Below are 26,786 nucleotides of genomic sequence, written 5' to 3'. Positions count from 1 at the left end.
GGGGTTTTTTTTTGATGGGATAATTGGGCAAACATAACAATTTTGGTGCCGAAACCTGGGACTCTTAACTCCAGGGAGGTGGATAGCTTCTGGGAAGGAGCTCCCCACCAGACTTTTAAGTGGTCCCAAGGCTAGACCACTCTCCCTTGGGAAAAGAGAGTTCTTTTTACAATAGCGCATAAGCAAATTAGTTATTGGAAGCGCGCAGGAGAGGCTCCCATCAGAGTGCTGGCTTATGGGAGAGAGAGTACCCGTAGAAAACTGCTTTGTGCATGAAGACCCTCGTGAGAAAAGAAGGCTGTGAGTATCACGGGGTTTTGGGTGGGGGGGCGGCTGTATGCATGTGTGAGTGTGTATGGAGTGTCTGAAACGGGGGCTGGGCATTCCCGGACCCCTGAAGCAAGTGGGACCTCCCAGTACCGTGTTTTCGCGTTCTACGCGAGGAGACCAGCCAGAAAAGGAGGGAAGCAAAAGAAAAGTGAAGGAGTGGGGACCCTGGGAGGGTTTGACCCAGGGGGAAGGAGGGGATCCCTGGTCCAGGCACCTGTGGGAAGGTCCTTGGGCAGGAGGGATTGACTCAGTAGGGAGACTGAGAGAGTGAATGAATAGGTTCAATTTCCTTGGAGGGGTTGGTAGCAGGCAATTTAGTATGTGATTAGATGGTGAGAGGACAGGGCTAATAGACTGAGAAAGAGGGAGAGATAGGAGTGGAACAAGTAGATTGCAGAGGGGGAGATAGAGTGGAACAGGTAGATTGAAAAGGCTGTGTGACAGAGTAGTAGGTGAGGAATTTGAGCCACGAGGTGAGTGTGGGAAACTAAGACTCCCCTGGTACCGGGGATTTCTTAGTTTGTTGCCGCCAGAAATGGGTCAGGGAAAAAGTAAGTTCCTTGACCCAGGGGCTGCGGATTGTAGGAAAAATCAGGAAGCCCACTGGGGATGCTAATATGGTTTTGGGATGAATGGGAATCCTGAAGGGAAGAAAATCAAGAAATTCAGAGGGCAGTGCCTAAAGGACATAATATAGAAAAAGTTTTGAGTGAGCATCAGAAAAAAAAAATATGAGTTGCCGGCAGAATGGTTAAAAAGATTAAAAAGAGACTTGCAATTATGTTCAGGTATAGATACTGATACTGCAGTAGGGCAGGTTTTGTTAAAAATTCGGTTTGTGACCGGATCTTGCAGTGACATTAGGAAAAAGCTGGAAAAATTAGAAGATTGGCAGGACAGGGGACTTCAAGATCTACTGAGAGAAGCACAAAGGGTGTTTGTAAAGAGAAATGAGAAAAAGCAGAAAGCAGATGCCAGAATTTTGGTGGCAGCAGTTCAAGAAATGTAGGCAGCTTTGAATACAGAAAAATCTGCAGGGAAAAACAAACAGTGGATATCAGGATCTATTTTTAGGAACACAAGACCTGTGCATTTTTCCCTCCACAAGAAAAGACACTTAAAAAATTCTTGCCCCATTTTGAAGGGTGCAGGACCCACCTGTTTTTATTGTCATAAAAAGGGGCACCTGCAAAAAAAATTGCAGAAAGAAACAGCAAGATGAGAAAACTTCTCAGGAGAATCAGAGAGGTCAAGAGTTTTGTTTAATGAAGAGGACCGAAATACAACCAGAAGAGGCCTTGATAATAGAGCTAAAAGTAGGTCCTCAGAGCGAAAAACTTGTATTTTTAGTCAATACAGAAGTTTCTCGGTCGACAGTGACAAAGTTACCCCAGGGATGTGAGATAAGTTGTGAGCGAGTTTCAGTAATCGGAATTATGGGAGAGGCTTTCCCTGTTCCTGTAATAAAAGGAGTGCAAATCGAAACAGATGACAAATTTGGAGTAAATGATTTATTGTTGATACCAGAGGCCGAGAATAATTTGTTAGGCAGAGATCTAATAATAGCCCTAAATTTACAGATAAAACCCTGTGAAGGAAAACTTAAAATCTATTCTTTAACTGAAGAAGATAGTCTGGAAATTAATGACACGGGTTGGCATTCAGGTGAAGTGGGAAAAAGTTTAGGGTAAAGGAGTCTGGTCCCCTTAGTCCCTCCTGGTCAGCACAAGCCTGTGAATTTTATGCATTATTCCGTATATTATTAATACTAAAAAGGCAAGAAGGGACTATTTATACAGACTCCAAATATGCTTTTAGTGTAGTACATACTTTTAGAAAACTTTAGAAGGAAAAGGGGACTTATAAACACTTAAGGGAAAGGGTTAATACACGGGGAATTGATAATTCAGATACTTGAAGCTTTAAAGGGCCCAAAGAAAATATTAGAGTGAGAGAAATAATTTGGCTGATGAAGAAGCAAAAAGAGCGACCTTAAGAAAGGGAGATACTGAAATCATGACCTTACAAAAAAAATGGAAATTCAGCAGGAGACACTTTCCCTTCCGCTAGCAGAACTGAGAGCTAAATTAAGAGCAACATTTAAGGAGGAAAAGTGAGGTTTTTTGATGGCAAGATTATGATGCCAAAACCAGTGGCACATTAGATTTTAGATAACTTGCATAGACGGACACACTGGGGAACTGCCTTTTGTGATGACTTTTTAAAATTTTATGGGTGTATGAGGATATTCGAAATTAGAAAGCAAATTACCCAGGGGTGTCTCACCTGTTAAAAGGTAAATAAAAAAAGTGTTAAAGAGCCCTCCCTATGGAGGATGCAAAACAGCCTACAAGCTATTTCAAAAGATCCAGGTTGATTTTGTAGACTTGCTTAAAGTGGGTTGGTGAAATATTTGTTAATTATAATAGATCAATTAACTCAATGGGTTAAAGCAGCTTGGGTTACAGTTCAAACAGTAGCTAAAATATTGTTGGAACATGAAGTTCCAAGAATGTGATAATATGGTAGGATTTAAGTTGATTTATATTAACCCTGATTTATTAAGAAGGAACAAAGCATCCTGGAGTGACTGTGGACCGTAATTCCCTTGAGCTCAGAGGCAGAAGAACGCCGGTGGAAAAAGAATAAAAGACTTTCTGAATCAGTGGGAATGGCCTAAAAGGATTGAAGATCTCTTCCAGGATCACCCACCAGCAACATTATTAGCATTGATTGCAGAACTGCAATTCCAGAAACTGAGATTGATAACAGCTGTTGTTAAAAGAGCTCAGAGACAAGTAAAATGTTGGGAGTGCGGTAAACATGGTTTAGGGTATCATCCACGGATATGTATTGTTTGCACACTTTGCTTTAACTCATGGTGGAGAGTAACTAAGAGGGAAGAAAAAGAAAGACAATTGATTTGCTTGCTTTGCTATGGTTATGTATTTAGTCAGCTAACTATAGAGCACATTGCTAGTGATTTTTTTTGGATACCTTTGAGACTGGGAGACAGGACCCTTCCAGCAGCTGTTAGATTAATAGAGAACTTAGAGCAATTGATTCTTGCTATATTGGCTATAGCACAAATAAGAGAACGAGCAGCTCATAATAGTATAGACGAGTGTCTCAAAATTGGTAGTTGTTGCGTTGTTGCATATAGAAGAAGTCTATATATGACATCACAAGCACATTCCAGGGGCACACTGGCGCCGCGAGTTTGCCTGTTGGAGGCGGCGACTTAATGAACTCCCAGCCCTTGAAGCAAAAAATAATTAGAAAAATCTTATTGTGGTTGGCACATCCCTGAAATTTTGGAAAATACAGGTTTATGGTATTCCGGCCTAATCTTTTTCCCTGTTCTTTTCATTTTAATTTTTTTTTTTAACCAGCCAGAACTGGGAAATGGCATTTAAAAGGAGACAAGCAAACTCTGTGGGCCTATGGGTACCAAGGAAACTAAAAGCACCAGTGACTAGATCCCGGGATATTACCTTTGCTACCGAGAAGACTGGTATCTCGGCCCTTGGTTGCAACCCAAGGGGCCTTGAGAAAGGTAGAAAGGTAGATTTCCTAAGGATTATTTTCACTGTGATCATTATGGTACCCTGGACGGTTGGCCAAAGCCAGAGAGCCACACTGAACAGAGTTTTGGCAATGAAAAAGCAAACAAGGCAAAACCCAAGTCCCGGCAGTTTCAACATTTGTCACTATTGCAATCAACCTGTGTGGATTAAGGACAAGGTGGAATCTGTGTTTGTGTTATAGATGTTTCTATTAAGGAAGGAAAGATGTATTGGGTAAAGAAAAATTTGGGATGTAATGGACGAGCTCCTTATCCCCATGGTGATCAAATTTGCCCTCAATATGAAAGATTTGTTTGTTTTGAAAGAAATTATAATGGAGATGATCCAAGTATATGCATGGGAAAACGGGCACTAAAAGAAAAATTGAAAGAGAAAATAAAAGAAGAAAAAGAAACAAAGGGGAATAGAGGAAAGAACAGGAGAAAACAGTCAACAGAATTGGCTGAATTGTATAAACAGCTAAAACAGTACTACAAAGGTTGGGATTTGCCAGCCTGGAATAAGAATCTGTTTGTGGGATTGATGCAAGAGATTGCTACAGAACTGGGACAATCCAAATGTTGGATTTGTGGAGGTCTAAAAATGGCTAAGAGATGGCCGTGGAAAGGTAAGAGCTTAGCTCCAGAGCAATTTTTAAAGTGGAATCAGACCCAAATTTTTGGAACATTGAAGAGACCTGAAGGATGGATTTTAAGCCATCAAGTAATTGGAAGTATTTGTATAACTCGAGAAGGAAGAAAATTTAATAAAGCAGAGAGGCATTCTCTTTGTAAATCCACATTGGTGGTTAATATGGATAATCATTCAAAAATTTGGTGACCTGAAAACTCTGTTGGATATTGGGGACCAATAAAAGAAATAAATTGTGAATGGGATAAACAGATTAATTTATGCTGGTACAAAAGTCCTGGAGCTGACCCCTACCAATCCATCGACAGCCTGAGGTCTTATTGAGAACAACTGGAAAAAACTGATAAGAAATGGAAAGCCCCAGATGGGATATATTGGATTTGTGAGCAACGAGAATACAGTGTGTTACCTCAAAAATGGGGAGGAACCTGTACCTTGGAAATAATACAACCCTCCTTCTTTGTTCTACCAAGGTCTAGGAGCAATGTGTTAGGAACTCTGCTGTATGAAACCTTGCAGCGGAATAAAAGAGATTTGAGTCTCAACTTTCCAACAGCAGGAGGGAACCAAAAAATGGGGGGAGGACGAATGGCTTGCGGAACAAATTATAGCATATTACATCCCAGCAACATGGGCTCAGGATGGGTCATGGGGATAAAGGCAGATTGGTGGGGTAACCTATTTGGAGGTGTTTGGTGGAAAAAGTTGGGGTTCATGTTGTTGTGTTCAGTTCTGGGACTTCTGTTTCTACCTTGTATGATTCCGTGTTCTATTAGGTTAATTAATTCAGTGATTCAGGGGATGCAGATTACAACTATGTCTCAAGATTCAGAACCCCCAGAAAAAGGAAAACCAAAATCTGTAATGGTCCTAACAGCTAAATCGACCCAGGTAAAAGAACAAGGACCTAAAGAGATTGAAATAGCCCAAGAAATGTTAAATAAATTTGAAAAAGAGTGTGAAAAATTAGAGGCAGCAGCAGAAATGCTGGAAAAGTTTGAAGCTGAAAGGAGACAACGAGAGAATCAAAATTTTGAAGAATATAAAGGTTATCAAGGTACAGCTTTTTAAATACAGCACGAATCATAATGATCAAAAAGAGAAATGAGGGATTTGTGATAAATAGGTATGATTCGTGCTGATAAAAATTTATCAGTAATCAATATTGATGCAGTAATTAATATTTGAGAATAATAAAATAGTTAATAGTTAAAGTTGTAATGTCAAAGAAGAGAGGGAAAGGAGGGGCTCCACCCACCCCCCCCCCCCTTCTCAGCATATGTTTTCAAGGGCCACAGGAAAGAAGCTGAAGATACAGTCGCTAAAAATGACCAAAGAACCTGGCTGGGTCCAAGAAAATGCTAATTATTATAACACTCCACGTCTGTCTTCTTCCTGCCCTGAAAATCCCAGCAGCTGGATATTTGGAGGAGGGAGGCTCCAGAGGTACTCCTCTACATTCCTATCTGGGCTACTATAGTGCTGAAGAAATTCCCCTGTGTGACCATTCCAGAGACACGTGTTGCTTCAGTGAGCTGCCAGGTGCCCTGTTCGATTAACCACCAATGCCACTCTCACCCAGAAGGAGCAGGTTTCTGTACCCATTCTACCCTGAGGTTCTGTCAGTAGAGTTGCAGATGCCTCATTCCATAAAGAGCCACTGGCTCCTACTGCAGCTCTCAGTGTTGTCTTGGTTTAAAGGGCAGGTGTGAGCCAAGGAAGGCCAGAACCTCCTTTGGAATGGAAAATGTGACTCCCTTCCCTAAAAATTATTTTAACTTTGAAATTACTGGGTTTTCAGGCAAAGATATGAGAACAGGAATATTAGTTCTTTACTAATATGTATAACAAGGCAAACAAAGAACAACAACAGGAGCAACAACAAGCAGGACAGAAACAGAAACCCAGTCCCGGCCTTCTCTCGGCCGCAGGAACTTCCCCTCCAGTGCAGTTCCAGTCAGCGCCAGCAGGGGCGCTGGTGGCTCCCGGCCAGGCAGGGCGGGTGCGATGATTCCCCCACGGCTGCAGGGGGCGCTGTGGCGCGAGCTCCGCCGCCTCGCTCCACACGGTAATGGCAGAAGAGATGGAGAAGGGGCTTCCTTTGGAAACTCTCAGGAAGCAGCTGGTCTCAGTGCCACTCGGAAAGCTGAATGGACTGCAGCAGGAACTTTGGAGAAACAGACTGGAACAGCAGAGGCAGCCCCATCCCGGAGTGACAAAGTGTAGCAAAGATTCCAGAGCCGGGCTAGAAACCGCTCAGTGTTTCGGTAGGCATGGAGTGTCAGGTTAACGTGTAGTAAAAAAGCCTAAATCATTGGCTTCAAATAGCACAGCTGGGCACTGGCTGCCAGGCTACCACAAGCAGCAGCCACAAGCTGCTGGGAGATGGCCTCTGGGAAGGGGGAAGGAGTCAGGATTGCCTTCTCAATGAGGTTGGGCATTGGAAAGGTCCCAGTTCAACAGCTGCTCTTGCAAGCAGAAGCTTACCCACTGAAAGGAGAAAAGCAGTACAGGACAGAATTCTGCTGTGGCAGCAAATTCACCCCACAGCAGCAGCAAACCGAACTGTTCCCCTCCGACCCTGAGAGTGAGAGAGAGTGAGGAGCTGAGCCTAGCCTCTCAACCCCAGCCAAAATCTCACACTATCTCAACACTTCCAAGAGAACTTCACTGCTCAGAGACAGTAGCAAACTGCACCCTTCCCACTCCTCCTTGGCTATATCTTTTATCTCTCTTAAGTGTCTGTTGTTCCCATCTCTTAGGCAACAAATGGGAGAAAATTCCCTGAGAGAAATGAAAAGGAGAGGAAAAGAAATCCCAAACTCCAATAAGTGTCCATTCCCCTGCCCTGCTCCCTGTGCCCTTTGTCATGCGAAGGATGCACACAGCCTCTGTTCCCAGGCTCCTGCCAGCCAGAGCTCAATCTGCAGCTGGCACTGCAGCTGCACACCCAGCTCCCTGCCCCAAATGGATTCCTCAGCTGCTGCCTGCCCCAGGGACTGCACAGCCTCATCCTGCAGGAAGAGGGGCCTAAGAAAGCAGCAGAGAGCCTTCTTACAAGGGCAGGTCCTGATAGGACAAGGGGCAATGGCTTTACAGTGATAGAGGGTAGCTTCAGCTAAGATCATATGAAGGAATTCTTGACTGTGAAGAATTTGAGGAATTCTTGCTGATATACTGGCATGGGTTTCCCAGAGCAGCTGTGATGCCTGTTTTTCATATAGGCAAGGTCAGCACAGAAGACACAGACACCAACTTCAGGAATAAATGTAATTTATAAAATTCAAACCTGCAAAGAATTGCAAAAGTAAGCAGTACATCAAATAATTAGCAAAGAATTGTGAAAGGATAAACTATGCAATGCAGCTAATCATTACTATAAACAACTGCCTACAGTGATGAAGAAAGACACATCACAAGTTACCCTAACCCTTGACCATCATCCAGGCCTGCCCGTCAACTGGGTGGAAGCCACTGTCATAGTGAAGGACTGGGAACCACTGACAGCAACTGGGAAATCCTGCAGGTACCTTCCCCTACAGGCAGTGAGGTTACTGACTGCCTGTGAGAGGTCCCTGTTTTTATACCATTGAATAAACAAGATACCAAGACTTCTAGTGCAGTAACATGTTTTTTCAGTCTCCTACTGGGAATCCCCTAAGGCCTTGGAGGGCTTCAGGTGGAATCCAGGGGGTTGCTTGTGATCCTACACCCCCAAACAAGATAGGGCCTGTCCAGTCTCTAAGTATGGAAAGGTAAATCCATGTTTTGCCACTGAGTGAACACCCACATCATCTGGTTGGAAGACTCATCCAGAGGCCAACTCTTGGTCAAGGCCTGTTGTTCTGGCCTTAGTGAGGGACTGTTGATCAGGACTCAGTACTTCAATGCCCCTACCCTCAAAGTGTCCAAGGACAGCTTCTGAGCCAGGCTGTGCACACTATGGGTCTACTGCAAGCCATCCCTCCCTGCCCATGATAGCAGGTTGGAGCTATGTGATCTTCAAAGTCCCTTCCAGCATAAACCATTCCATGGCTCACTGATTTGATGCAGCCCTGACCCCAGTGGGGCCCAGGCCATAGGCCACAGTGCCCAGAACATGGAACCCACCCGTCTGTGACATCAGCGCCAGGACCAAGGGCACCACGGGCAGCACAGCTGCTGCGGGCAGTGCGGCTGTGACTGTGCTGCTGCACGGAGCTCTCAGTGCTTGCAGCTGACTCGTGCCTCTGGTAGACATGAATTGGCTCAGCCTCTTCGTCCTGCTGACTGTGACAGGGCTGGCACAGAGCCAGTACACCTGCGGGTAAGTGGGCCCGGGCCCAGGGAAGGAGCCATGGCAACACTTGTGGCCTTCCCTGGAGGGGAGCCACCTGTCCCCCATGGACAGGCCGCAGCTTCCCACCCACCATGGGAAGCCTCAGTTCCTTGCTAGCAGCCAGGTGCTGGCACGGACAGACACACACCCCATGGCCTTCCCTGGCCTGCTGTGCGTGCAAGGCCTTGTGGGGAGGGCAGAGGGCTGAGCTTCAGCCTGAGCCACAGCAGGCCATGAAGCAGCATGGAAATGACTTTCTGCTTGCAGAGGGAGCTGTGGGTACCGACCTGTGGCTTATTCCTACGGCAATGTGGCTTATGACTACGGCATGACACGCATCGTGGGTGGTGCTGGTTCCGCAGTAGCAGAATGGCCCTGGCTCGTCAGCATCCAGCACCCATGGGTACCAGGCACAAAACATTGGTGTGGAGGTTCCCTCATCACTGGAGATTGGGTCCTCACAGCAGCCCACTGCTTGGACAAGTTTGAGTAAGAAGGGGCAGGGAATGGGGACATCTCCACAACACCAGCAGTTGCCCTGCCAGCAGCGCCACCTGCTACTCTCATCCCCTTTCCTCTCAGGCAGCCAGGCTGCCACAGTGCTCAGGAGAAGCCTGGGCTCGTGCCAAGGCTTCCTAGCAGACTCCAGCTTGACATTCCCCCAGCCTAAGATGTGCAAGGGCACTCACACCTGCCAGAGCACTCCTCCCTCTGTACCTTTCCAAGCCAAGGTCTAGCAACTGCTGGGCTGCTGTGACTCCCTCTCATCTCACTCTCCATCTCCATTCCAGTAACATCAGCCTGCTGTATGTGATGATTGGGGCCACCAACTTGTATCAGCCGGGCCCTGGGGCACAAGTGCGCAATGTCAAGAAGGTGGTGATGCACCGCGAGTACAAGCGTAAAGACATGAGCTACGACATTGCGCTGATTCAATTGGAACGTCCTGTCCTGTGCAGCTCCTACGTCCAGCTGGCCTGTCTGGCTGAACCCACCCTAAGAGTCTCAGAGCTGAGAAACTGCTGGGTTGCTGGCTGGGGGGCCACTACTGCAAGAAGTGAGTTCCAAGAGCGACTTCTGGGCCCACTCAGCACACTGGAGATAGGTTTTGGGCTTCCCCACAGCAGAGGCCAAAGCCAGGCTGCAGAACATAAATCCCTGCAGAGAAGGGGTGCCCCTAGCGGAAGGGATTCATCTGACAGAGAAGCAGAACCAGCATGGAGCTGCTGGGGGCTTATTCCTTTCTCTGCTCACAGATGTAGATCAACCTGCTCACCTTCAGCAGGCCAAGGTCCAGCTCATCGATCTCCAGCTCTGCAACAGCAGTGACTGGTACTCAGGAGCAGTCTATTCCTACAACTTGTGTGCTGGATACCCAGAGGGCACCATTGATTCCTGCAAGGTAGGAGCATGCCATGAGCCACTCAGCCCCCAGCAGCACCAGCAGCCAGGGAAGCACCACCCCAACACAGCCCAGGGCCTGCTTTGCCCGGCCACTCAGTCACCCTCCCAGCCCCAGCTCCCCCTGACTGCTGTGGGGGCTTCCCACACACTGCCCATCCACACCTGCCTGCCCAGGCCTCCCCTTGTGCCAGAAAGCCCAGAAAGCCCAGCTAGTGCTCTTGCCAGTGAAGAGGTCCACGTGCCAAAGTTCCATCCTCTGCACATCCACGAGTCCTGTGCAGATAGGATAGAGAGAGCCCTACCCTACATGAACCCATGCCATCCACAGCCAAGCTTCTGGAGGCTCCAGCCTCTGAGCAGAGCTTTTCTCTGCCCAGAATAGAGCTCTGGCAGGGGCTGTGAGAGAGAAGGAGACAGCCCCAGTGCTGGCAGGTGCCACCAACACCACCTTAATCCTCTGTGCTCTGCTGCAGGGTGACAGCGGTGGTCCTCTCATGTGCCAGGACAACAACGCTGCCTACTGGTGGGTCATTGGAATCACCAGCTGGGGAAAAGGCTGTGCCAGAGCAAAGCAGCCTGGAGTCTACACCTCCGTTCAGCACTTCTATAACTGGATTGATTACAATATGCAGATAAACGCAGTTAAAAGTGCTCCTTGAACAGCAGAAGCAGGCAGGATCCAGGGCAGGCTGCAGTGCACCACAACCATTTCCTGCTGGGGCAATGCTTGCTGATGCAAAGGCAGCCTCAGGGTCAAAACCCTGCTCTGTCCTGACCACACTCCTCTCTTTTGTGCACACACACACACACTGGAGTTGATTTAGTTGTTGAAATAAAATTACCTTTGGTAACAGCGAACCATCTTTTCAGTGCAATTCCAACTCCTGGGTAAGACAAGAAGTGCCATGCTCAGCACCTGCACAACAAGCCTGGGGGCACAAAAAGGACACAGCGGCTCCAAACAGCTCCAAAGTGCCTGGTCAGAGAGGACAGTGCTCTGAGCCACCACGGCCTGGAGGAACCTGCTACCTCAAGCCTTGGAAGAGGATAGGAAAAAAGCTGATACATTGGGGGTGGTGCTGCAATGTACATGGGCTGCTAATTTAGGGCCTGGTGAGAGCCTGGGCTAAGGGAACACATCTGGGAAACTCCCAAGCATGACAAGGGAAACTCCTGGCTCCTGACTGGAGTGCCAGTGCCCTAAGGCAGAGCCAGATTTCACAGGCAGCAAAGGGGAATTGAGGTGCCAGGTGGTCACACTCCACAGATACTCAGAGGAAGAGCTGGGGTCATTCTGGGGAGAGGAACCTGGCAGGAACCCTAGGAAAGTGCACCAGGAATGCCGTGGAAGGCCAAGGTGAGTGGGCCAACACCACCTGCAACACCAAGGCTGTTCACAGATATGGCCAGCCTGTGAGCCAGGGGGAAATGATGCCTGGGCTTGGCTCCATATCTGGGAGGAGACAAGGGCAGGGAAAGGGGGGGAGTTGTGGAAGATGAGAGGGCTGTATAAGCGTGGCCAATGGAGAGAAGGAGCAATCAAAGAGCCAGCTGCAGAGACACAAACTGCAGCTTGCTGTGCTGGTTTGCCTGAGGGTCACCACAGGAAGGGAAAGAACTTTCTTAACTTGTTAATTAACAAATCATCTGCAAACTGTACACATTTGCAGTAAAATTTTTGCCCTTTTCAATCACACTTTGATACTGTTTGGTGGGGAGTGGGGGGAATGGTAAAGGATCCTCAAATGCCATGGGGTAGGCTTGTTGAAGGCAGTTTTCACCTGTCTTTTTCAGGTGAAGTCAAGATAAATGGATGAATCTCGAAATGGCAAATACTTTGTTCATTGTCAACATTCACATCTTGAGCAATAATAGTATTGCTTTCACAAATGAATCCTAGTTGTTCCCTGGCAGCACAAGATTCTAAGTTTACTGTTTGCCACTTTTCATTCACATTTCGTGCCCACACCCTGAGGGGTGGAGTACCATTTTTTAATTATTTAATCCTAGTGCAGTGACGGGGTGGATAACATAAACAGTGGCCTTACGTATAGTAAGCATAAAGGCAGTGGCCACATTAGAAGCAGGATCATAGGTAAAATTTATCGTAGTCCACCAGGACTTATTTTCAAAATCAATCACATTACCCCAGACAATCTTTCTAATTTCAGCTGGAAAATCACCTTCACCCCTTTCCCGTACAATCAGAGATGCTGTTGCCTACATCCATAACTGTGCTTGTACACAACTGAGAGCTAAAGACACATTATCTTGAACTATACTAGGGGCTTCTACTATTAACTTGTGGTCTTGGTCCCCGGCCTTTTCCCACTTTGGCAGTACTTTTGAAATCTGCCACTGGCTAGTTCCTAACGCCAATAGAGATGACTGTAAAAGCTGCTTCAATTTTGCTAGACCACCTGCTGCAGTGGCCAGTTTATTCATCAGTATTTCTGAATCAATTCCATTTAAAACTCCCAATCCTGTCCCTATTATCCCAGTTACATCCCTTCTTACTCTGCTCCTGAGGTGTACTTGTCTCTGGAACTACGTTGTCCGGCCCTCAAAGGATGTCCTTAGGAAAGAGGAGCAGGCTAGTTGGATTTCTGAGATGCTAATTTGCATTGGCAATTCAACACATTTGAGAGACCACTCTGGATTGAATAACAGTTGCTGTTGACCCATATTCCTCACAACGTATGGGCCTATTTCATATACTTTAGGTTGTATGAGGTCTTGCCGTGGCAAAAGGTATAGCATCTATTTTAAACTTAAATGAGAGCCCGATAGCATCATGAGCCCAAGGACAAATCACTTCTACAGGCTGTATTAATGTGAAATTACACAAACAGTCTGATTTACTTGGGCTATCCCAAACCTCCTGGTGCCTGTATACAGGAGAGGCTGAAACACTAATTTGATTTGGTCTCTCATGAGTGGTCCCACGGGCCACCCGGCATCCTGCCCTGATTTCTTCTCCTCTGATCCCTTGAAGTGTCCACAGTTCCCGTTCCTGCCACTCCTGCTCCTCATATATCTGATTCCCAAGGATTACTACAGTGGATAGGTTTAAATCTTTTATCTCAGAAGGTTCTGCCATGGATCCAGTAGACTCATTAAAAGCCTGGGACCAAGGCCATTCAGCATCGCTTTGGATAGAAGTACTCTCTAATCCCAAACTCCAATTTCAATTATACACAAAACAATTCTGTAAATGAAATTACATTACCCCCGGCCGCAATATACTCATTTTGCCCAAGTAAGTTATAGTCTTAGTTCATTGTCTCCTGATGTAGCTTTCCAAGGGGCTTCTGGGGCGTTCTTCACTTGCGAGTGGAGGATCTAGGCATTCTGCTCCTAGATCTTGACTGCGGTGAAGGTGACGGGAAGCACCTGGAATGGTCCTTCCCACTGTGGTACAAAGTCTTCTCTGTAAGAGGCTTAACATAGACATAATCCCCAGGCTGCATTTTATGTACTGGTCCAACTAGCTCCCTGTTCCAAGTTCCAGCCACACGTTTTTCAATTTCTCTGAGCTGTTTACTTAGGCACCATATAGTTGGCTAATGTTACCTCCCCAGTGTGGGTGGACATGCCCTTTTGTATTCCATATGGAATTCCATAAAGCATTTCAAAGGGACTCAGTCTTTCTTTGGCTCTAGTTTTAGTTCAAATTCATATCAGTGCCAGTGGAAGAGCTTGGGGCCAGGGTAGATTAAAATGATTCCTGTTCTCCACGTGGCTGCTCGATTGGGGATGGTATGGAGTATGAAGTTCCCAATCTGTGCCCAGGTGGCTACTAATCTGTTGCACTATCCGGGAAATGAAATGTGATCCTCTCTCTGAGGATATTGTGGCTGGAACTCTGAAGTGTGGTATTATTTCTTGTAATAATACCCTGGTCACCTCTTGAGCCTTGATAGTTCTGGTGGGGAATGCTTCTGGCCACCATGAAAATGTATCTGTCAATACCAATAAATACCAATACCCCTCTTTCCTTGGGAGTTCTGAAAAGTCCATATGCCACTGCTGTCCAGGTCCATAGCCCCTCCCAATCTGAGCAAGTTTTGGTCTTGGGGTGTTCTTGGGGTTAGTCTGGAGGCAAAGATCTCACTGTCGGGTCACTTGAGCAATAGCGGCACATAAATTCCTGGCAACAATTCTTTCAATCAAATAGGCGTTCAGGGCTTCTACTCCCCAATGTGTTTTCTGGTGCTCCTCCCTTACTAGTGACCACAACAAATAGGAAGGGATTACCAGCTTCCCTTCAATGGTAGCCCACCCCTCTTGGTTGCATGTCCCTTTTTGATCTTTGATTAGTTTTCTGCCTTTCTTATTATATTCTGGCTTACCTTCAAGGGAAATTTGTCCATCTGGAATTAGACCTCCTTCAATAATTACCTCACCTCTCGCTGCTTCCTTTGACTCTCTATCCGCCAGCTCATTTCCTACCTCCAATTCTAAGCTCATTCTCTGGTGTGCCTTAATATGCATAATTGCTACCTTTCAGGCAGCTGAACTGGTTCCAGCAGCTGGATTATCTCTTGCACATGTTTGATGTTCTTTCCTTGTGAGGTCAGCAGTCCCCTCTCTCTCCAGATGGCTCCATGAGTCTGCACAACTCCAAATGCATAACCTCAAGTCTGTATAGATGTTTATAGATGTTTATTCTCTTTCCTTTTGCCATTTCCAAGGCTCAGGTCAGTGCAATTATCTTGGCCTTCTGCGCAGAGGTGCCTGTTGGTAAGGGTCTGGATTCTATTACCTCTCTGCAGGTAGTGACTGCATATCAAGCAAGCCACTTTCCACTGGCTACTCCCGTCAGTGAACCAGGTCTCTGCACTGTCCCAGGGAGTGTCCTTTAACTCTGGGCGACTGGAGTAGGAAGCTTCGGTAGTCTCCAGGCAGTCGTGGTGTACTGCTTCTCCTTGATTTCCCCTGAGAAAAGAAGCTGGGTTGACAATATTAGTCACTGCTATCTCTACATCATCTTGCTCTACCATGATGGCCTGCTGTTTCAGGAATCTCTGTGGTGAAAGCCAGTGGCCGCCTTTACTTCCAGTACTGTGGACACTGTGTGGGACACTAGCACAGTCATTTTCTGTCCCAGGGCAAACTTGCATGCCTCTTGAATATTCAGCACAACTGCTGCTACAGCTCTGAGGAAACTTGGCCATCCTTTGGCTGTTGCATCTAGTTGCTTGGAAAAGTAAGCAACTGCCCTTCCATGTGGACCCAAGTGCTGAGCCAATATTGCCAGAGCAAGTCCCTGTTTTTCATGGGAAAAAAAGAAAGAATGGTTTACTTACATCTGGAAGTCCCAAAGCTGGAGCTGACATGGGGGCACTCTTTAGCTGGTAAAAGGCTCACGTGGCTTCCTTTGTCCACTGGAGATCTCTGATTCCGTCGGCAATAAGAGCACGGAGAGGTCTGATGAGCAGTCCATAATTATAAACCCAGAGCCGGCACCACCCTGCCATGCCTAAGAAGGTTCGGAGTTCCTTTATTGTCTGGTGTTTCGGGGTTTGGCTTATGGCTTCCTTGCAAGCCTGCCCTAAAGTCTGTTGCCCAGCACTCACCTCGTACCCCAGGTAGATAACTTTCTGTTTCACAACCTGTGCCGTTTTCCTTGATCCTCTGTATCCTTGGAGTCCCAGGAAATTCAAAAGCCTTACTGTCCAGGCCACACATGCTTCCCTCATCTGAGTGGCCACTAGAAGATCATCCACATACTGCAACAGCCTTCCTTCTTCCTTTGGAGCTTCCCAGGACTCTAGATCTTTTGCTAGTTGTTCCCCAAACAGAGTGGGGGAATTTTTGAAGCCTTGAGGGCCTTGAGGCAACACTGTCCATGTGAACTGGGTTTTGCACCTGCTTTTAGGGCTTTTCCATTTGAATGCAAAAATTTTCTGGCTGGCTTCATGGATAGGGAGGCAAAAGAAGGCATATTTCAGATCTAAAATGGTAAACCAGGTTAGTTCAGGTGTCAAACATGTTAGCAAGGTGTATAGGTTTGCCACCACTGGGTGCAGAAGAAGGCTTTTGCTGCCTGACCCTAACTGGTTGTTTTCCTTAACTTGCACAAGGAGGTGCATTCTCTGCCCTCCTTGGTATGTTAGAGGCCCATACCCCAGGAAACCCCAGATGCATTATTTTCTTGTTAATTTCATCCTTATTTTCAATTTCAGTCTCACTAATTGTTAAAATTAAGCTTAGTATGTCTACATATTGCTGATCCTTTGCCTCCAAAATAATCTCCCCATCTTTAAATGTGATCTTTGCTTCCAGCTGCTCCAACAAATCCCTACCTAAAAGGGCCTTTGGAGAGTTGGGCATATCCAAAACGTATGAATATGTTGATGGTTTGCAAAGTATGCTTTTTCAGATTGGCCAGTTGCCCCCTTATCATAACACAATCATCTATTATAGGCATCAAGGCTTTATTTAACACTGAGTATGTTGCCCCCATGTCTACTAAAAATTCCATTTTCTTAGTCCCCATCTTTCTACTCCATCTAAACTTTTTGCCATAATCCAAAGTCTTGGGGTATGAAAATAGGCTGAGTACACTCAGCTTTAATTATTTTTGGTGGGTTTCTTAAATTACTTGAAACTTTCTTTTCTGATAATTCAAACACCCTATTACTTCTTTGCTTCTTGTGGCCGGTTGCTACTAAAATTCTTACAGATCTCTGAGTAGCCTTTGTTTCCTTAGAATAACACAAATGACAAAGTGCCTGTCTTGGTCTCCTCCACCTAAACTCTGCTTTACAAAATCTCAGTCTTTTCCAGTTCTCTTCCTGCACAATGCAATCTTCAATTAGAGCATTGTTTCCACTGACACTCACTTTGCTGCCTTACAAAAGGCTGTGCCTGTTACCGCAAAAACTCTGACATGCCCACAAACACAGACCCTCCCCCCCGCCCCCCCACCCCCGTATCTCAAAGTATCTCAAATTCACAAGAGTCAGAGCTTAAGTTTCTGTGGGAGGGGAAATCCTGGAATTTCTTTAATTTGTTTTACCACACTTAAACAGAAATCGCCATACTGTAGTTTTTCTGCGTAAAATGCTACATTTGTTGCAAACAAAATCCTAAAATCTCCAGAAACACAACCATACAATCCCAAGAATCAATTTACCACAATGCAGGGGAAAGAACCGGACAAACTCACTGGGAAAGGGGGTATCTCTCAAAGTGCCCACTTTTCTCCATGCAACACAGCATACAACACTTCAGCATCTGCCCACATCAGCTTCTTCTGGTCTTCACACAGTCTGGACACAATGAAAATAACAGCACACAGTAAAATTATTAACTGGATCCAGTGATTTACTGGATTCACAAACTCCCAGGGATCAAGTCCAAGCCACTGGGGCAGAGGAACCCCCTGAGTTTGTCTAGCCACAGTTAAAATGTGCACAGTCTACACAAATCACCACCTTTAAACACAATAAATGTCCCCGCCCACATTTCTCCACTTGTTCCACTTCTCCGCAGGGTGCTCCCTGCCCTCACAGCCTGCCCCAGCCGGTGCCCTGGGCCTCACCCGGCTGCTTCAGACACAGGTAGAACTTCCCCCCACATGCCATGGTACACTCACTCACTTTCCCATACACCAAGCACTCACACAATTACAAACACATTAACATTAACCAAAATGTCTGGACACCACAAGCACACAAAGTTCGGGTTCACTCAATTCACCCCCAGAGTCGCTAGAGGTGGCTTTATTGAAAATGAACCCATCCCCAATCCCCCCAATCACTCTACCAGTTAGGGGACCTCTGCCACGAACTGTGCTCTCAGCCGATGGCTGCCTGCAAGCACAGGGACAAGGCTGTGCACTCAGACGTCTCTGAGCAACCCACCAGCAGCCCTATCTCTCTCTCCCCTGCGGCCCTTTGATACACATACCGTTTGTCCACACACCAGCAGGTCATTCACTGTCCCCACAGGAGGCAAGCCGAGACAGAGCAGAGCTCCTCCAGGGAAAATCCCGGCGCGCACCTAGGAGGTCCATCCCCCCTCCGCCCCTGTGAGGACAGTCTTCTGGCTAGCTCGCCAAAATGATTTGCGGGAAAAAATCTAACTGCACAACTTGTAAAAGTTGTAAAGCAGGTGTGTTTATTGCAGGGCTGGATCGTTCCCCCTAAAGGATATGCACACCCCTGAGAATTCCAAACCTTTTCTTTTTACCCCCCTTATTTGTACATATGCGTAGAGTTCCACAATAGTTTCATGCATATTCATTTTACTGGTTTCGTGTTACACTTGCAGCTAGTATTTTTCGTCAGTCCTTGTACAGAAAGAACTCCGGGTCATCCTGTTCATCTCCTCCATCTTCAGCTTTGGCTCTCATCTTTGTTTCAGAGTTCAAGGGGCACCCCCTTATCTTTCTTTCCAGCTTGGAAATTCACATTCTTTTTCCTTGGCTGAGACAGCTTTGTGAGCACAGGCTTTTTACAGGAACAGGCAGTCTTAAGCACAGCACAGGGTTAACAGACTAAACAACATCTTTCATCTATGCAAGCAAGCTACAGACTAAATAATTCAAAACAGCACATTTCACCTAAATCCGGAATAGATTTTTATCCTGTTAAATTTTCACTCTGTTTCAGAACAACCACCCCACATCTGTACTGGTGCCTGCCACCCTGGCATAAACTTCTTCAAATATTTCCTGATGTCAGAAGATGCCTGCTCACTAAAGACACTGAGTGCAAGAGTGTCACTCAGAGTTGAGGATGGCTATTACCCTGTCCAGTAAGCAGATCAGCTTAGAGTCGCTCAATCATCCTGGAACAACCTTATTGCACTGTCTTGGCAAAATTTGGCTGCCCAAACAATTTCTCCCAGTTCTGTGCAACCTCAGCCACGGGCATCTTCTCACCTAAACCAGGGAAATTTCCCATCATATCAAACACTTCAAGGCATGTGAAACCCCTGTCTGTATGCGAGAGACAGCGGCTCACTTTAAAAATTTTAAGAGGTTTATTAAACCTTAACAAAAATACAACAAAAGGACTAAATAAGGAAAATGTTGCAGCGCTGGGAGCCGCCTTCATGGCTGCCTCCCACATAGTCCCTCTTCAAGATGGATGCTCAGTCTTTTATACTCTTGAGGGATTGCCTCAGCCAACCCTGGCACCTCCCAAAGTCTGTCAGTCAGCTCTTCTTTGCCATTTATTGGTAGAGACTGCTTTCTTGTAACTTGGTTGGAGGTCAGGTGTTATCATGCCCCATCCCCTTAGCAAGAAGTTTTTCCATTCCCAGCTGCCCCAGATAAGGGACACATGTGCACACCTTCTTTCTACTTGTCTAAGACGATCCCAGCTGTCTGATGGTAACAATACGGGGTTTGGGGGCGGGGGAAGGTGGGGTGGAAAAGGGAACTATGGGGAGAACAGAGGACATCTATATACATCAAGAAAGCTTTTCTTAATATTCGCACAAGATTTATTCCTTAACTGCAAGAACCAATTATCTCATTATCTTTCTATAACACTAAGAAGGAACTTCCACCCCTTTCTGTGTGTGCTCTAGCACCCACTGTGTGGCACAAGGGACACAAGGCTCTCCCTGTCCCTGTCTCCAAAAGCTTCAAACAGAGACTCGAGCCTCTGCACCTCAGAACTTATGGGGGCCTCCACAACTGTGGCCGCCTTAGGCTGATCATGCTATGCGTGTTTTCTCCACCCACTACCCATGATTTCAACAAATCTGCATCAAAAGTCTCAACAATAGAGAGGCTCAAATGAACCCTTATAATTTACACAGACTCTCACATGGAGTTATAACACTCCTCCTCTGTCTTCTTCCTGCCCTGAAAATCCCAGCAGCTGGATATTTGGAGGAGGGAGGCTCCAGAGGTACTCCTCTACATTCCTATCTGGGCTACTATAGTGCTGAAGAAACTCCCCTGTGTGACCATTCCAGAGACACGTGTTGCTTCAGTGAGCTGCCAGGTGCCCTGTTCGATTAACCACCAATGCCACTCTCACCCAGAAGGAGCAGGTTTCTGTACCCATTCTACCCTGAGGTTCTGTCAGTAGAGTTGCAGATGCCTCATTCCATAAAGAGCCACTGGCTCCTACTGCAGCTCTCAGTGTTGTCTTGGTTTAAAGGGCAGGTGTGAGCCAAGGAAGGCCAGAACCTCCTTTGGAATGGAAAATGTGACCCCCTTCCCTAAAAATTATTTTAACTTTGAAATTACTGGGTTTTCAGGCAAAGATATGAGAACAGGAATAATAATATAATAATAATAATAATTTACTAATATGTATAACAAGGCAAACAAAGAACAACAACAGCAGCAAAGACAAGCAGGACAGAAACAGAAACCCAGTCCCGGCCTTCTCTCGGCCGCAGGAACTTCCCCTCCAGTGCAGTTCCAGTCAGCGCCAGTAGGGGCGCTGGTGGCTCCCGGCCAGGCAGGGTGGGTGCAATGATTCCCCCACGGCTGCAGGGGGCGCTGTGGCGCGAGCTCCGCCGCCTCGCTCCACACGGTAATGGCAGAAGAGATGGAGAAGGGGCTTCCTTTGGAAACTCTCAGGAAGCAGCTGGTCTCAGTGCCACTCGGAAAGCTGAATGGACTGCAGCAGGAACTTTGAAGAAACAGACTGGAACAGCAGAGGCAGCCCCATCCCGGAGTGACAAAGTGTAGCAAAGATTCCAGAACCGGGCTGGAAACCGCTCAGTGTTTCGGCAGGCATGGAGTGTCAGGTTAACGTGTAGTAAAAAAGCCTAAATCATTGGCTTCAAATAGCACAGCTGGGCACTGGCTGCCAGGCTACCACAAGCAGCAGCCACAAGCTGCTGGGAGATGGCCTCTGGGAAGGGGGAAGGAGTCAGGATTGCCTTCTCAATGAGGTTGGGCATTGGAAAGGTCCCAGTTCAACAGCTGCTCTTGCAAGCAGAAGCTTACCCACTGAAAGGAGAAAAGCAGTACAGGACAGAATTCTGCTGTGGCAGCAAATTCACCCCACAGCAGCAGCAAACCGAACTGTTCCCCTCCGACCCTGAGAGTGAGAGAGAGTGAGGAGCTGAGCCTAGCCTCTCAACCCCAGCCAAAATCTCACACTATCTCAACACTTCCAAGAGAACTTCACTGCTCAGAGACAGTAGCAAACTGCACCCTTCCCACTCCTCCTTGGCTATATCTTTTATCTCTCTTAAGTATCTGTTGTTCCCATCTCTTAGGCAACAAATGGGAGAAAATTCCCTGAGAGAAATGGAGAGGAAAAGAAATCCCAAACTTCAATAAGTGTCCATTCCCCTGCCCTGCTCCCTGTGCCCTTTGTCATGCGAAGGATGCACACAGCCTCTGTTCCCAGGCTCCTGCCAGCCAGAGCTCAATCTGCAGCTGGCACTGCAGCTGCACACCCAGCTCCCTGCCCCAAATGGATTCCTCAGCTGCTGCCTGCCCCAGGGACTGCACAGCCTCATCCTGCAGGAAGAGGGGCCTAAGAAAGCAGCAGAGAGCCTTCTTACAAGGGCAGGTCCTGATAGGACAAGGGGCAATGGCTTTACAGTGATAGAGGGTAGCTTCAGCTAAGATCATATGAAGGAATTCTTGACTGTGAAGAATTTGAGGAATTCTTGCTGGTATACTGGCATGGGTTTCCCAGAGCAGCTGTGGGTGCCTGTTTTTCATATAGGCAAGGTCAGCACAGAAGACACAGACACCAACTTCAGGAATAAATGTAATTTATAAAATTCAAACCTGCAAAGAATTGCAAAAGTAAGCAGGACATCAAATAATTAGCAAAGAATTGTGAAAGGATAAACTATGCAATGCAGCTAATCATTACTATAAACAACTGCCTACAGTGATGAAGAAAGACACATCACAAGTTACCCTAACCCTTGACCATCATCCAGGCCTGCCCGTCAACTGGGTGGAAGCCACTGTCATAGTGAAGGACTGGGAACCACTGACAGCAACTGGGAAATCCTGCAGGTACCTTCCCCTACAGGCAGTGAGGTTACTGACTGCCTGTGAGAGGTCCCTGTTTTTATACCATTGAATAAACAAGATACCAAGACTTCTAGTGCAGTAACATGTTTTTTCAGTCTCCTACTGGGAATCCCCCAAGGCCTTGGAGGGCTTCAGGTGGAATCCAGGGGGTTGCTTGTGATCCTACACCCCCAAACAAGATAGGGCCTTGTCCAGTCTCTAAGTATGGAAAGGTAAATCCATGTTTTGCCAGTGAGTGAACATCAAAGTCATCTGGTTGGAAGACTCATCCAGAGGCCAGCTCTTGGTCAAGGCCTGTTGTTCTGGCCTTAGTGAGGGACTGTTGATCAGGACTTAGTACTTCAATGCCCTATCCCTCAAAGTGTCCAAGGACAGCTTCTGAGCCAGGCTGTGCACACTATGGGTCTAGTGCAAGCCATCCCTCCCTGCCCATGATAGCAGGTTGGAGCTATGTGATCTTCAAAGTCCCTTCCAGCATAAACCATTCCATGGCTCACTGATTTGATGCAGCCCTGACCCCAGTGGGGCCCAGGCCATAGGCCACAGTGCCCAGAACATGGAACCCACCCTTCCATGACATCAGCCCCGGGGCCGAGGGCACCATGGGCAGTGCAGCTGCTGCGGGCACTGCGGCTTCGCTCCTTCATAGAGCCTTCAGTGCTTGCAGCTGACTCGTGCCTCTGGCAGACATGAATTGGCTCGGCCTCCTCATCCTGCTGACCGTGGCTGGACTGGCACAGAGCATCCAGTACACCTGCAGGTAAGTGGGCCCAGGCCCAGGGAAGGAGCCATGGCAACACTTGCGGCCTTCCCTGGAGGGACCGACTTGTCCTCCGTGGCCAGGCCACAGCTTCCCACCAGCCATGGGGTATAAGTGTAGAAGCTCATTGTGATTCCCTCATATGGATTGGCTGGGAGGAGCTGGCTGAATAAGAAGGGATGGGAGCAATGGAACTACCTGGAAAATAAAAAACTTTAATAGCAAAAATAACAAACGTCACACAGGTGCAGAGGCTAAGTTCCAAAGACCCCTTTGGTGCGGAAAATGCAGCCAGGTATAGGGGCACAATGTCTAATCAGAAGGGTGAACTCAGGATATGACCTGATAAGAAAAAGGTCTTGACCAAAGGTGAAGGAAAACTGGAAACTTGATCAAGTATAGGAAAGTTCTACAAGCATACTACTAACTCCCATGACCCCATGGTTCCCATTGTGGCCTGGTCAGGTGTCCCTTCTCAGCATACTGTCTGCCACGGTCTGAGGACAAAATATTCTGTAAAAGCATCTGAGGTAAAAATACCAGTAGGACAAGATCCCACCATGGGAAGCCTCAGTTCCTTGCCAGCAGCCAGGTGCTGGCACGGACAGACACACACCCCATGGCCTTCCCTGGCCTGCTGTGCGTGCAAGGCCTTGTGGGGAGGGCAGAGGGCTGAGCTTCAGCCTGAGCCACAGCAGGCCATGAAGCAGCATGGAAATGACTTTCTGCTTGCAGAGGAACTTGCGGGCTCCGAGCTGTGCCATCTGCCTATCACACCACTAATTCCTATGGCAACGTGGCTTATGACCCCAGCATGACACGCGTCGTGGGTGGCACAGATGCCAAGCCAGGGGCCTGGCCGTGGATCGTCAGCATCCAGCACCCCTGGATACCACGCCTGAAACATCTGTGTGGAGGGTCTCTCATCAGCAAACAGTGGGTCCTCACAGCAGCCCACTGCTTCGATAAGGTCACGTAAGGAGGAGCAGGGAATGGGGACATGTCCACAATCCCATCAGGTGCCCTGCCAGCAGCACCACCTGCTTGCTACTCCCATGCCCTTTCCTCTCATGCAGCCAGGCTGCCACAGTGCTCAGGAGAAGCCTGTGGTTGTGCCAAGGCTTCCTAGCAGCCTCCAGCTTGACATTCTCCCAGCCTAAGATGTGTGAGGGCACTCACATCTGACAGAGCACTCCTCCCTCTCTGCCATGCCAGCAGAGTGCTGGGCTGCTGTGGCACATGGCTCTGCTCCCTCTCAGCTCTCTCTCCATGCCTTCTAGGGAAATCAGCAAGGTGTATGTGGTGATTGGAGCCACCCAGTTGACTAAGCCAGGCCATGGGGCACAAGTGCGCCATGTCAAGCAGGTGCTGCTACACCAGTACTACAACCATGATGATATGAGCTACGACATTGCCCTGATGGAATTGGACCATCCTGTCAAGTGCAGCCCCTACATCCAGCTGGCCTGTGTGCCCGACGCCAGACTGAGAGTGTCAGAGCTGCAAAACTGCTGGGTGGCTGGCTGGGGTGAAACTGCTCCAAGAGGTCAGTCCCCAAGAGAGACTCTTGGGCCAGCTCAACACACTGGGGAGATGGTTTGGGTTTCCCCACAGCAGAGGCCAAAGTTGGAGTTAGGGTGCAGGACATACACCTGTGCAGACAGGGGCCTGGCCTGCTCCCCAAAGGCTGGCAGCAGCTCCAGTGCCTCTGCAGAGGCACAGCCAAACCATGGATCCCCCACAAGAAAGCCGTGGGAGGAGAACTGGGAAGGAGCTGCTGGGGGCTTATTCCTTTCTCTGCTCACAGCTCAAAGATCAAGTGATCGCCTCCAGGAGGCCAAGGTCCAGCTCATCAATCTCCAGCTCTGCAACAGCACTGGCTGGTACACAGGGAAGGTCCACAGCCACAATGTGTGTGCTGGTTACACACAGGGCGCCATTGACACCTGCCAGGTAGGAACGTGCCACGAGCCACTCAGCCCCCAGCAGCACCAGCAGCCAGGGAAGAACCACCCCAACACAGCCCAGGGCCTGCTTTGCCCGGCCACTCAGTCACCCTCCCAGCCCCAGCTCCCCCTGACTGCTGTGGGGGCTTCCCACACACTGCCCATCCACACCTGCCTGCCCAGGCCTCCCCTTGTGCCAGAAAGCCCAGAAAGCCCAGCTAGTGCTCTTGCCAGTGAAGAGGTCCAGGTTCATCCTGGATGAACCAAAGTTCCATCCTCTGCACATCCAGGAGTCCTGTGCAGATAGGATAGGGAGAGCCCTACCCTACATGAACCCATGCCATTCACAGCCAAGCTTCTGGAGGCTCCAGCCTCTGAGCAGAGCTTTTCTCTGCCCAGAATAGAGCTCTGGCAGGGGCTGTGAGAGAGAAGGAGACAGCCCCAGTGCTGGCAGGTGCTACCCACACCACCTTAATCCTCTGTGCTCTGCTGCAGGGTGACAGCGGTGGTCCTCTCATGTGTCAAGAGAAAAACAGCGACTACTGGTGGGTCATTGGAATCACCAGCTGGGGAATAGGCTGTGCCAGAGCAAGGCGTCCTGGAATCTACATCTCCACTCAGTACTTCCATAACTGGATCCTATTCCACATGAACCTGAGCCCAGATGGAAGTTCCTCTCCAACATCTCGGGCATGTAGTCATTTTCTGATTACTTCACACCCCTGGAGTCATTATTTTCCCACCCCACGAACCTCTCTGAAGCCATGGCCAAGACCAACTCCCTCTCTAAAATCCATTCTATTACCAACACTGGGCAAAGTTAACTCCTGCTCATTTCCCATCAAGATTCTGATGGAGTTCTTTACTCGAGTGAAGGAACTCCTCCAGCAGACCTTTGATCAAAACACATCTTGAGCAGCAGGACAGCCATGGTTCAGGGCAGGCTGCAGTGCACCACAACCATTTCCTGCTGGGGCAATGCCTGCTGATCCAAAGGCAGCCTCAGGGTCAAAATCCTGCTCTGTCCTGACCACACTCATCTCCTCTGTGCACGCAGACACCACAATTGACTTACCTGAATTAAGTAAAGTTGCCTACGGTCACAGGGAACCATCTCTTTGACTGAATTCTGAGTCCTAGGCAAAGCAAGGACTTCCATGCTTGGCACCTGCAGAATGAGCCAGAGGGCAGACCTGGCAAGCACAAAGGGACACAGTGGCTCCAAAGAGCTCCAGAGTGCCTGGTCAGAGAGGGAAGTGCTCTGAGCCACCATGGCCTGGAGGAACCTGCTACCTCAAGCCTTGGAAGAGGATAGGAAAAAAGCTGATACATTGCGGGGTGGTGCTGCAATGTACATGGGCTGCTAATTTAGAGCCTGGTGAAAGCCTGGGCTAAGGGAACACATCTGGGAAACTCCCAAGCATGACAAGGGAAACTCCTGGCTCCTGACTGGAGTGCCAGTGCCCTAAGGCAGAGCCAGATTTCACAGGCAGCAAAGGGGAATTGAGGAGCCAGGTGGTCACACTCCACAGATACTCAGAGGAAGAGTTGGGGTCATTCTGGGGAGAGGAACCTGGCAGGAACCCTAGGAAAGTGCACCAGGAATGCCGTGGAAGGCCAAGGTGAGTGGGCCAACACCACCTGCAACACCAAGGCTGTTCACAGACATGGCCAGCCTGTGAGCCAGGGGGAAATGATGCCTGGGCCTGGCTCCATATCTGGGAGGAGACGAGGGCAGGGAAAGGGGGGGAGTTGTGGAAGATGAGAGGGCTGTATAAGCATGGCAATGGAGGGAAGGAGCAATCAAAGAGCCAGCTGCAGAGACACAAAC

General features: G+C 48.1%; 2 protein-coding genes across 2 annotated transcripts; both read left to right on the top strand.

Annotated features, from left to right (window-relative positions):
- Positions 1–8,785: 8,785 nt before the first annotated feature.
- On the top strand, positions 8,786–10,928 carry LOC128939354 (acrosin-like). Its single transcript, XM_054280259.1, has 5 exons — positions 8,786–8,853; positions 9,133–9,354; positions 9,657–9,922; positions 10,122–10,267; positions 10,743–10,928. Exons 1-5 carry the CDS (start codon positions 8,786–8,788, stop codon positions 10,926–10,928), a joined length of 888 nt encoding a protein of 295 aa, XP_054136234.1.
- Positions 10,929–22,938: 12,010 nt separating this feature from the next.
- LOC128938788 (acrosin-like) lies at positions 22,939–25,870 on the top strand. The gene is made up of 5 exons (XM_054279266.1): positions 22,939–23,009; positions 23,745–23,984; positions 24,290–24,555; positions 24,817–24,962; positions 25,451–25,870. The coding sequence occupies exons 1-5, from the start codon at positions 22,939–22,941 to the stop codon at positions 25,868–25,870; spliced, it is 1,143 nt and encodes a 380-aa protein (XP_054135241.1).
- The last annotated feature ends 916 nt before the right edge of the window (positions 25,871–26,786 follow it).

The sequence above is a fragment of the Melozone crissalis genome, unplaced genomic scaffold (assembly GCF_028551555.1).
Source record: "Melozone crissalis strain CALT ecotype California unplaced genomic scaffold, PUWL_Pcris_2 ptg000027l_1, whole genome shotgun sequence".
In the NCBI taxonomy this organism is placed as follows: Eukaryota; Metazoa; Chordata; class Aves; order Passeriformes; family Passerellidae; genus Melozone; species Melozone crissalis.
Note: the sequence above shows the minus strand (reverse complement) of the source record. Positions and strands in the feature narration are given on the sequence as shown.